General features: G+C 31.0%; 1 protein-coding gene across 1 annotated transcript; it reads left to right on the forward strand.

The window, feature by feature from the left end:
• Positions 1 to 2,648: 2,648 nt before the first annotated feature.
• Positions 2,649 to 5,144, forward strand: LOC136210699 (bifunctional dTDP-4-dehydrorhamnose 3,5-epimerase/dTDP-4-dehydrorhamnose reductase). The gene is made up of 2 exons (XM_066002073.1): positions 2,649 to 3,236; positions 4,428 to 5,144. The coding sequence occupies exons 1-2, from the start codon at positions 2,784 to 2,786 to the stop codon at positions 4,878 to 4,880; spliced, it is 906 nt and encodes a 301-aa protein (XP_065858145.1). The 5' UTR covers positions 2,649 to 2,783; the 3' UTR covers positions 4,881 to 5,144.
• The last annotated feature ends 7,462 nt before the right edge of the window (positions 5,145 to 12,606 follow it).

Consider the following 12,606-nt stretch of genomic DNA (forward strand, 5'->3'; position numbering starts at 1 on the left):
GTATGATATTATTAGAAGTAGTGTTAGGGCATAATTTTAATATTTATATTTTATTTTATTTCGCTAATGGGATTAACAATTTATTAGTCTCTAAAGTCATTAAAGTATTAGTTTCGATCACATTTCCACAATTTAAACATAAATCCCACTAGATAATCTATGTAAAGCTCAATAGGGACATTGACATGAACTAAAGGAAGACATTAACAAATTGCAAAACCTATTAGCTGTCAGCATCTCAGCCAAATATGCATTCTCAAAAATCAAACACAAACTATTGTGTACAAATTAAAAGTCCAATTTCTACAATTATCTTACAAAAATAATAGAAAAAAAATTTAAGTACAAATTAAAGGCAAACTAGATAGATGAACACATAAAGAAGTTTCACGCATACCTTGATAATGGCCGTATATTTGTGTATAAGGGGGATCTTCCTGCAGAGTGAGAAAAGCATGCAATGACTACAAAGATTCAATAACAGAAACATTAGATTATTAGAAGAATCAAGTAATGCAGAAACAGATACCTAATTTCCTCTCAAGCGCAACTAAAATCCATAATACCTAATTTCCCAGTCTTCCCTTCTTGCAAAACTTAACTACTTCAACAATCCGCTTCACATCCTCCTCCAATGTATTATCCCTAGAAGAAACATAAAAAGGAGAAAATTAGACACAATTTGAACATGAAGAAACTACGAAGAAGAAAAAGAAGAACATGAAAGATTTAGGGTTTGGACAAAGTTTAAAATGAGAGAAGTTATGGGCTTACTGGTGAACGCATATGATTACATAGAAATGGACAGTCAAAGAAATTAGGTTTTCACTTTGGCTTTTATATCTCGTCTAAAAGATTGGGCGCGTTAAAATTTTGAGAAATTTTTGCTCCCCCACGAAACTAATATTTGTTTGCCGCTTTTTGATTTTCACTTAACAATGACAATCATTTATACGTAGTGTCATCTGATGGTTAAGTAACTTTTCAATCAAAATCACATTTTGTTGAGATGACATATGACTATCACCGTAACGCCACATGTGAATTGAGCGTGTTTTGAATTAAGCTTTCAGATGATAAAATTTTAATATACTGTCACGAAAAATAATCAGACGACACGAAACCGAATGTATATCATATATCTTGTGTCATGTGAAAGGGAAAATGACATAGTGCAAGTAAGGATCAAATTAACCGAATAAGTAGTGAAACAAAATTTAGAAAGCATATCTGGCACATACCCCACTCTAAACGATTACAAGTCTTACTCATATCAATCTTAAGTGCATCAATACTATTTCTGGTATGATTCTTCCTTTTCAGATGATGAGTAGTCTCAAAAGAAATTAAAAGATTGGCTATAATGAGATGAGTCTACTAGGAATAAAAGTACTTTGGGAGTCAGAAATCATACCACGTAAAAGTGGCTTCAATCTGTTGGCAATTCTTAGGAATGATTTTTTTATAAAACATTGCAAAGAGAACTTGGTCGGAAATTCATCATTGTTACGGGATATTCCTTCTTAGGAATGAGAATAATATTTGTATTGTTCAAATCTTGAGGCAAAATACTAGTAACAAAAAAATCTCTAAAAACGTTCACCACATTTGCCCCAATAAGAGGCCAAAAAGTCTGATAAAGAGCGGGATTCATCCATCCGACCTCATAGCTTTATCAGGATGCATACTAAAAATAACAAATCTTACTTTCTCCCCTGTCACAACACTAATAAGCTCCTAATTTTGATATGAAGAAATAACATGATGAATACAATCTAGCACATCTACAGAGAAAGAATTAGAGGAAGCGAACACCTTTTGAAAATAACTGCACATTATTTCACTTAAACCCCCTTCCCAATCCTTTCACACACCATCACACTCTCTCAATCTCTCAATTCTATTTCGCTTCTTCCTTTCGGTTGCAAAAGAGTGGAAATACCTGGTATTCACATCACATGCCTTCAACCAATGAGCCTTAACACGTTGCTTCCAAAAAATCTCTAAAGTGCCCAATAATTCGAAATACACTCTTTGATTTTTTCTAAACTCTCCAATATCCATTTCATCTCTTCTTTATCTCTGATTACTTATACCACACTTCACATTCTTCAAACGATTCTTAAACTGCCTTATATACTTATCTAATCTAATTGATTTACAACTAGTAAAATATGAGAACGAAGTACCTGAATATTTTAGTGATGCCTCAAATTGGTTATTGTCAACGCCAAATCTAAATTGCACATTTTGTAACATTAGAAATGAGATGCCTCAAATTATATTTATGATAAATAAAAATTATATTTTATAATAACATTAATTTTTTAAATTTGTATTTTTTATCTTCAGAAAAATAAACACATGTTATTTATTCAACTTTTTCTTATTCTAGAAAGTAATTAGTAATTTTGTTTCTTACAAATGATTGTTATCTCAAACATTTGAATTTATTTTTTTTGTAAGAGATTTTATTTTATTTTTTTTGTTGAAAAACAGAGTAAAAGAAAATGAGGAGGTCCACTCCTAATAAATTGGGTTTTTGTATTAAACGAAAAATGAGAGAGAAAACACACACCACACCACCCGCTGTCCAAAAGTAAAAAATAAATAAATTAAAATAAATAAATAATTCTTCCTTCTTCTCTATTCTCTGTATATAAAACACAGAGGCAGATCCCATTTTTCATCAAATATAAACAAAAAGGATTTCATTTCCCTCAGATCCATAATTCATCTCTGCACACTTCTCTCCGTAACTTCATCTCTTTTCTACCCCAAAAATGGGATTCAAATCAAACGGCGCCGGGACCGACAAGCCATTCAAGTTCCTCATTTACGGCCGCACTGGCTGGATCGGCGGTATCTTGGGGAAGCTCTGCGAGGCTCAGGGTATCGATTACTCCTATGCTTCCGGTCGTCTTGAAAACCGTCCTTCCCTCGAAAACGACATCGCAGCCATTAATCCTACTCATGTTTTCAACGCTGCTGGCGTCACCGGAAGGCCCAACGTCGATTGGTGCGAATCCCATAAGGTCGAGACTATACGGACCAATGTGGTTGGAACTCTGACTTTGGCTGATGTGTGCAGGGAGAAGGGCTTGGTTTTGATTAATTATGCTACTGGTTGTATTTTTGAGTATGATTCTGGTCACACTCTTGGTTCCGGGATCGGATTTAAGGAGGAGGATACGCCTAATTTCATTGGATCCTTCTACTCCAAGACTAAAGCAATGGTAAATGAACATCTTCACTTGTTAGTTTCTTTCTTTATATAGTGTTCTTTGAGTTTTTATATGGATGTGCGTATTGATGTATATGGTGTGTTACGTTTGATTTGATGGATCTAGCTTTTGGTTGTGGATCTAGTTAGTCCATAATGGATCCAGTTGATTTTTTTCGAATCTTAGCACATATTTATTTCGTTTATAATTCAAATGAGTTTACAACAATTAATGGCCAAATCAGTTTTATAGTGATATTCTTATTTGTGTTTTTTATAGAATGGAGCATTTCAGATGTAATTAGTCATAATGTGATAGGTTTGGCATGCGAATGCACTGATTAAGAGAATAGTGCTAGATCAATGGCATAGTTGTTTGATGTTTGCTTTTTAATGCAAGAAGTCATAGATCCAACCCTGCATCTTCAGGTATCTTTACTGTTGGCATGTTTAATTCGGTCCGGTCTAAACCTGCAAAACAAGAAAAGCTCTGGAAGTCCGGCCTGGGAATTCCGATGTTAAAGTTAGTCATCGTGCTTTCGAGAATAGAAGGCTAGAACTATCAGCTGATTATGTAGCTGGACTAAGAGACTAAAATTTCTCATGGACTAATGGCCAAACCAATATATATATATATATAGCGTGATATTAGTCCTAATTAGTATAGGAGTCATATTGACTTCTTTTATAATTGTATTCACATTTAAGTTTATTATTTTCACTGTGCTGCATATGTTATTGGGTCAATCTATTGCACTTGGATGAATTGTTAGAATATTATGGCTAGAATGTGGTAAATATTCTGAATGTTTTAACTGAATGATTGAAAAGTATTATTGAGGAGATTGATGAACATTGTAAGTATTTTTTTTACGAATATTTTTTTTGGGGAACAAATGGAACCTGAATAGGTTAATTTTACACCATTAGCTTAGCCATTCAGAATCAACTATGGAAACTTTATCTGCAGTTTATGGATAAAACTGAGGAGCGACGAATTGAACTCGTGAACCCGTTGTCTATTTTTCTCTTTCTCACACACGTCTGAACTGCCTGCTTTGTGCTATGTTTATCTGTTTATTATTGTTACCCTTTTGTTATACTGCCTTTTGCTGTAAGTTATTAGTAGAAAATGAGGTTTGCTCATGTGTGTTGTTCACTGAAATAATTCTGATTTGAATCTTTTTTATTTGCTATTTGAAAGGTGGAAGAGTTGCTTAAGAACTACGAAAATGTGTGTACCTTGCGCGTCAGAATGCCCATTTCATCTGATTTAGCTAATCCCCGAAACTTCATCACAAAGATCACTCGATATGATAAAGTGGTTGATATTCCGAACTCCATGACAATCTTAGATGAACTGCTTCCTATCTCCATTGAGATGGCAAAGAGGAACCTCACTGGAATCTGGAACTTCACAAACCCTGGAGTTGTCAGTCACAATGAAATTTTGCAGATGTATAAGGATTACATCGACCCCAACTTCACATGGAAAAACTTCAACCTTGAGGAGCAGGCAAAAGTAATAATTGCCCCAAGGAGCAACAATGAGCTTGATGCCTCCAAATTGAATAAGGAATTCCCTGAACTTTTACCGATAAAGGAGTCCCTTATTAAGTATGTCTTCAAGCCAAACCAGAAGACTGCTGCTAAATAGAGGCCCATACTCTTGTCCATTAAGGAAGCAATGAAAACTGCCCTAGTGCTTGGATTTTAGGTTTGATTTTTTTGATTTTCCTGTTGCTATTTATCACATGTTGTGCATATGGCTTGATTTGATACCTTAAAGGTTGTTGTTACCAAGTTACATGCATGATTGCATCTAGTAATATTTTGAGTGTTGTATTTGTAACGTGACACTGAATAAATTAGTTGGAAGTGATTCAGGTTATAAATATATTTTTGAAGTTCATTACAATTACATTGTTTTGGAAGCCTCACTTTTGGTCTATCCTCTGTTTAAGCAGACTTTACTAATTGACTTGCTTGAGGATAGTATAGCATAATTCCATTATATGCACTTTTGCATGATTTATGTTTTATTCTTCAAATTGAGCTGTTTGCAAGTAATCTCAAAATGCCTGCTATGGTGGATTATAAATATGGAAAACCTTGATGTCTCACTAAAATGAGGTTTAAAATAGATTGTGATTGGTATATTGAGACATGCCAAAACATACCATATCTACACCAAAGCATATAATATCTACATGAGCATAAAGGTTCATTTGACAGTGTGGTATTCAAAATTCTGTCATTTGCGCTTTGTGGCTTTGTTTAGTAACATTTGTCCTGAGATATTTCCCTAAGTTACATTTAACCCATTTGGATGAAAAGTTCACCGATTTATTAATTCTTGCTATATCTTACAATTTTTGACTCGTGACATATACACATGACAATTGTTTTAGTTATTTATCTATATATTAATTTAATATAGATAAATAAGAAAAAAAATTAATTCCTTATTTATCCACATATTAAGTACATATGGAAAAAAATTAAAATAATTTCAACGTGTACAAGTCACGCATTAAAAATCTAATAAATCAAATATTTATTTATTTTATTTCAAATGGATTAAATGTCATCTATGAAAATACATTAATAATAAATAAATATTACCAAATATTACCACACACATGCCCAGTAAAAAAATTTTAAATATCACAAAAGCAAAATAAAGGTTTAGACCTTGTGGACTAGCCAATCTATAGAAAATTGGTGCATGTAGCAATACATAAAAATGGAAATTTGTGTGTAATATCTTAGTAGGTAGGAGGTTGAGATGTGCATGTTGGCGCTTGGAAGTTATGTCCCTTCGGTTGTAGTGTTGCATGGACAAAAATTGCACAACTATAAATTAGGACATCTATCCAAGAAAAGAAATTAGGACAGAAAATGTCTCAAGAACTTCATAATAGCTTCAAATATTCCTGTAATGATTTGACTAAAGCAATTATGTATGTATGGTATTGCCCAACTTATTACAAGTTTTGATCCTCGACCAAATTATAGTTGCAATTAACAAAATGGAATCGGATGATGTGGAACGCTATTTAGCTTTAACTAAGCTTAATCTTTTAATTTAAATGGTTCGAAATCTCGTTAATTTTGTGGAACTAAAAACATGTGGTGAGATGGATCTCTGCAAGCTTAAGGGACATTCACGTGAATGAGTGTGTCAAAGATTAATACGAATTCGCTATCCTTAGATTTTAACTATTAGCTTAAACTTTTGGTTGAAACAATTTATTAACTTCATAAGATCGGAACTTGCAGCATTTTTTTTTGTTCATGTGGCTTTAAGGAGTCCTCAGTCACATGGAAAATCAAAATTTAGTGTCAGCTCCATCTGATACCTGTTTGTTGTCCTGGTATCATGGACCATGTCTGTTGGATGCAATTGATAGTTTTCAACCTCCCTAAGGAGATTACTCGAAATCTTTACTTATGCTTATTTGTGATGTCACTAAATTATCTTCGGAAGGACAAGTATCTGCATGCGGTAAATTAGAGGATAGAGCTATTCGAACTGGCTCTAAAGTTTTGGTTATGGCATTAGAAGATATAGGGACAATACACACCTTAGAGCGCGACTCTCAAGCTTGTTCCTTTGCTAGAGTCAGAGACCCACATACCCCTACTCCAAATATTTGATTTCAATTCATAAATTCAAATTTTAACTTCAATTTCACTTTCTCACTTGAAAAGTACCTTTAAAAAGTCTTGTAATCATCATTAGAGTCATCGTAACCCAAACCCGACCCAATTATATCATAAGATCGAGATCGAGATCTTGCATCTAATGGGACTCCGAACAACAATCAAGATGACTCCTATACTGGCGGGTGGACGGATTCCACAAGGCAAGTCCTAATTTACTTTGATGAAATGAACTTTAAGACAAGAGAAGTAAACCTTTATAGTAACCATAGACCTCCTTCAATGAACATGAGATTGGTTTTCTGAGGCTTAGAATCTCTTTAGAAGTTTTGAGAAGACTTGGTGAGATGCGAATTGATAAAAGTATGCAAGGAAAGGAAATTTTGGGCGAAATCGCCACCACTTGGAATGAAAGTATGCAAACAATCAACGAGTCTTTTGTTCAAGGTTGTGATGGGGCTTAGGTAAGGGTATGAAAGGAAATGAAATTTTGGACGAAAATAACAATAGTAAGAGAAAGTAAATATTGTGAGTCTGCAATTAAAAAAATGATAATTCAATCTTTTTTTTTCTTTTTTTTTTAATATAACAAGACAACTAAAATTAAGAGATAGCTTTCAGAAATAAGCTACTAATAACAAGTGTATACGCATAATGAGGATATACAAATGACTTTTGAATGCTTGACATTTCATATACGAAGCGTAAAATAAAACAAGTTCTTGTATGATGAACTTTGTTCTTTTTTTTTTTTTTGTAAATTTTAATAAAGAAGAACAACAAAAGAAAGGAGGTGGTGAAAATTTCACTCCAACTATGATAATAGTTTGACTAATAGAACTGAAAATATTGATAATTGCAGAGAAGAGATTCAACTTACTAATTCTTGAAAAATGAGGTAATTTGACCGGGTTGGGGTTAGCTTTCCTAGGCTAATCCCATGTTAGTTTTTTGGTTTTTGTTTTTTTCTTTCCCTTGTCTACAAAAAAAAAAAAAAGAAAAAAAGAAAAATGAGGTAATTTAAAAAGATAAAAGTGAAAGGAAAAAGGGTAAAATGAGGTGTGTTAATGAAAGAAAAAGGTTAGAGGCTCAAAATGGCTAGCTAATGGAAAAGAGTAGGATAGGCTATTTAAGAATTCAAAATTGACTACACATAAATGTCAAATCATTTTGAAAGCACACAATCATCTATGTGGTCTTGAAGCATGAAAGAGTAAATTATAAAATGAACAAGTTATGTTTCATTAAACACACAACAAGAAATATGGAGCAATAACTGATGAATTGCTCAAAAGGCTCAAAAGCTCACATATGTTAAATAGAGTGAAATCTTGCAATTTTTCATCCAATTCCAATGTTAAAATTAGCAAAAATACCCAAATTTTTGAAGAAAAACTACTTTGCTACTTGCCTTAATCATTCATCAAAACGTCGATTTGAAAAATGCATATCACGTTAAAAATCAATGAAAGACAATTGTATAAAGAGAAATGGAGTTCCAAATCTTGTTTTGACTTTTTTTCTTTTGGAAATATTTAGACACTTGATGCTCGGTTAGAATCACAAATCTCCCTCCCCACACTTAAAATTTACATTGTCCTCAATTTATGCACAAACAAACGGCTCAAAAAAAAATAAAGATAAAAAGATAGAGATATAGAAAACGTTCCTTAAATGAGTCGAAGTTGATAAGAGGTCAAAAAGTTGGTGGAGGAGGTGGTGAAAGGACGGCAGTTGAATTTGCTGATAGCTGGAATTGTCGTGGGCTGGGCGACCTACCAACAGTTAGTGTTCTAAAGGATCTGGTGCAGGTCCACAAGCCCATGTTAGTGTTTCTTATGGAAACAATGGTTAACTCAGAACGCATCTCAGAAATATGTAAACAACTTGGTGTTGAGGTCATTTTGTCTTGTGTTAGTATCTTAAAAGAATTAGACAATTGTTCAGTCTCTTATGTAAAACGTTCAGGGAATTCGGTCGCTCATCTCTTAGATAAGGCGGTCAATTCTCAATCTGTTTGTGGTGTGTAGGCATCTCCACCATCCTATTTCAATCTTATTCTTTCTTCCGATTCTAATAAGTAAGAAGTGTTTTATTTCAAAAAAAATTCAATAAAAAAAATCTAAATATCTTTTCCACAACTCTACAACTACAATAAAGAGTTATCTTAGATTGGAGTGGTTATTTTAATCAAAGTTAAAATGGTTTACTATAATAGTAAAATTCAAAGTCCAGAAACAGATTTTGAAGTTAAAGGGTCATAATAAAAACATAAACAAACTTCAAGGGGCATGCGTATTATTTACCCTTTTTTTACTATCAAGTTAGTGGCATCAGACTGTATGAAAAATTACTCTAAGTTCTATTTCCGTTATTTGATTCTGATTTATGTTTCTAGTATTTGGAATTGAAATTATATGATTATTGATTTTTCTTTGTACTATTGTTGTATTTTCTCAATGTGCTTTGAATTCAAATTTATTAGGTTCTAAACTAACTTTATGCTAGGTATGAAACTTATTGATCTAAATGTGATAACACGAAGGAGGATCAACTAAACTTTTAAATTTTGAAAGTAAGATCCTTTGCTTCATTAAAATTAGATGAAAAAAAAAAAGAAAAACAATATACATCATGTGAAAAGTGTTGAAAGTGACTGGAATTTAATTAAACTGATTGAGATTGAGTAAAATTGACTTAAATCATGTGAAATTTATTAAAATTGGGTAAAATTTATGGAAAATCGTAAAAAAGTAGAAAAACTAAGAAAAAACATGTAAGAGCAATTTGATGCAATAAAATGAAATTGACTAATATTTAGTGAAATTGGCTGAAATTGATCGAAATAAATTAAAAAGAATAAGGAGACAGTTTAGAAACAATTAAAAAAATGAAGAAATGAGGCATAAAAGAACAACAACGGTGGATAACCTTGTTAGGATGCTTTGGTTCTTTTGGGTTGACCTCCAAGTCTTCAATTAAAAAAAAGTTTTAAATTTTTAATTAAAAAACTACTGTTTACCTTTTATACATAAAAAATATTCAAACAACAAATCATAAACAGTATGTAAATCAAACAGTCCTTAATTATTTTATTCTGATAGAGGTTCAATTGGTAATAACTAATAAAAGGAGAATGGTTTAGTACACTCGAAAGCCTCATCCCCTCATGTGACACATGTAGAAATACATATATCTATCTATACTATATAATAGCGGAAGCAGAGAGAATTTACAAGAAGTGTTTATAAGGTTTTTGGCTTAGTTGGCACTGTAGGGGCAAAAAGAATGAGTTAATGAGTTTTAATTATCTCTATATCATATGATTCAAAAAAAATTATCTCTATATCATAAGTACTATATTAACACATTATTTATTGTCAATCACTTGCTCATTAATTAAAGTAATAAAAAAGTAAGAGTTATAGAAAGATGAAAAAACACGAAATGAAGGAAATCCAAAAGTCATAAATAAACCTATATATAAAACATGATATATAGTATTCCAGCATTATATTCAATCGCCACCAAAAATCAAAGATTTCCTCGACCTTTAATTTTGATTATGTATTAGTTTTGTTCTTAATCTTATAATTTTATTATTACTTCAAATAATATAGTCTTATCATTTCATTCTTACTTTATTAAGAGATTCAGATTTATTTAGAAACAGTTTCCATTGATAAATTATATCAATAGCATTTTTTTTCAAGAATTGGCTGATATCTCTAATTAAAGAAATCTGATGGAAATAGAAGAGGCATAGATAACTGAAATCGGGAAAAGCAAATTTGTCAAAAATTACAAGAAATCGTTATATTTTCGAATGTAATTATTCGATTTTTTTAATACGTAATAGTTATTTTGCTCTCAAATATGTTGTTCCACACCTCTCGCTGCATTATTTATGTTTTGTTTTTTATTTGTCTTTTTTTTTCAAGATGATTAAATAAATATTTTGTATATTTTCATTCTTTTTTAGTGTAATCGTTTCTATTGTTAACTCTAACTAAAATTTGAATTTTTGGCTTTATATGAACTCAATTGTTAGGTTTAATTAGAGTTAAATTACTTTTCCAAATTCAGAAAGTTCACTGATTTTTGGTTTTATCTAACTCATATGGATTGAATTTTTTTATTTTTATGCATTTTTTTTTGTACAAATGGATATAAAGTTTCACACAATAGTTGTTTATTAAAGTTTGAGACATATTGAAGAAAATAATTAAAAAAGTATTGAAACATTATACTTACAATGAAATTTATTTCAATTATAAATCATGTTTTGTCATGATTACCATTCTAAATTTCTTTCTAATTTTTAGTGATGGATTTTATATCTATACTATAAATAATAATACAAGCAGAGAGAAATTAATGAGGAGAGTTTTAGAGGCTTTTTTGATGAGATGTCAAAATAGTAAAAAAGGAAAATTCAAAATATTATATCTAATCTAATTTATACTATACTATAGATAATAGTGCAAGAGAAAAATTAATGAGGAGAGTTTTAGAGGCTTTTTTGATGAGTTGTCAAAATAGTAACAAAGGAAAATTCAAAATATTATATATAATCTAATTTATATTTAATAGATATAATTAAATAACTTACAAAATATCCTAACAAAAAAATATATAACGACAAAAAATATATAACGATCCATTGAAATTTCATTCATTTAACTTTAATAAATAGCATTAACACTAATATTACTAAAAAAACTATATTTATATTTAATAGATATAATAAAAATAACTTACAATATATCCAAAAAAAAATTATATAACAACAAAAAATATGTAAGGATCCATTCATATTTCCTTTTTTTGAAGAAAAAATTCTCTTTATTTAACTTTAATAAATAGCATTAAAACCAATATAACGGAATTTTTTTTATAACATATTGACAAAAAATATATAATGATCCATTCGAATTCATTTAACTTTAATAAATAGCATTAAATCCAACACAACTGAAAAAAATTATATTTATATTTATATTTATATTTAGTAGATATAATAAAATAATTACAAAATACCCCAATGAAAAAAATTTATATAGCGATAAAAAAATATGTAAGGATCCATTCACATTTGACTAATTCCAAAAATTCAAGTAAGGGACTACAAGATAAAAGAGTTTCAAGTGCTCCATCATACAAAATAAAAAGGAACAATGCACTTGACACAACATGAAATTCTTCAAGGTTTGGACATAATACTTCAAGAACAACAAACTCTTAATGAAAATCTACTAAAGCCAATCTTTTCAAAGATATGGAAGCAATAACAAGTCAGTCAAACTCACTAGATTAGTTAATTTCCAATGATTCATACAATAGACTGCCAGATATAACACTCTCAATTGCATGATTGGCCCACATACATTCTTTTATGTGCAAATCCTTGAGACAATCCCAATTTACCCTCTCAACAGGCATCAAACTACAATTAATCACTTTTAATTTAAGGAAGGAAGCATGGTTGAAAAATAATTTCGGCAACTTAAACAGTTCACAAGAAAGGACGTGGAAACTTAGCTCATCCACCTCTTTTCTAATTGCAAAATGGAGTTTGACATTACAGTTGGGATCCTGTCCGAAGTTATGCCCAGATTTAAGGTGGAATTTCTTTATCTTCAAGCAGTCATGAAGAATTAGGGTATTGTCAATGAATTTAGGTATATGGAGATGAGTCCATTGTTTCTCCCATCATT

The sequence above is a fragment of the Euphorbia lathyris genome, chromosome 1 (genome assembly GCF_963576675.1).
Source record: "Euphorbia lathyris chromosome 1, ddEupLath1.1, whole genome shotgun sequence".
Lineage (NCBI taxonomy): Eukaryota > Viridiplantae > Streptophyta > Magnoliopsida > Malpighiales > Euphorbiaceae > Euphorbia > Euphorbia lathyris.

Bases quoted from the DNA above. Each gene is read 5' to 3' on its own strand.
- LOC136210699 (XM_066002073.1), top strand. From the start codon at position 2,784: ATGGGATTCAAATCAAACGGCGCCGGGACCGACAAGCCATTCAAGTTC. The intron at 3,237-4,427 runs GTAAATGAACAT...GCTATTTGAAAG, and splicing joins ACTCCAAGACTAAAGCAATG to GTGGAAGAGTTGCTTAAGAA.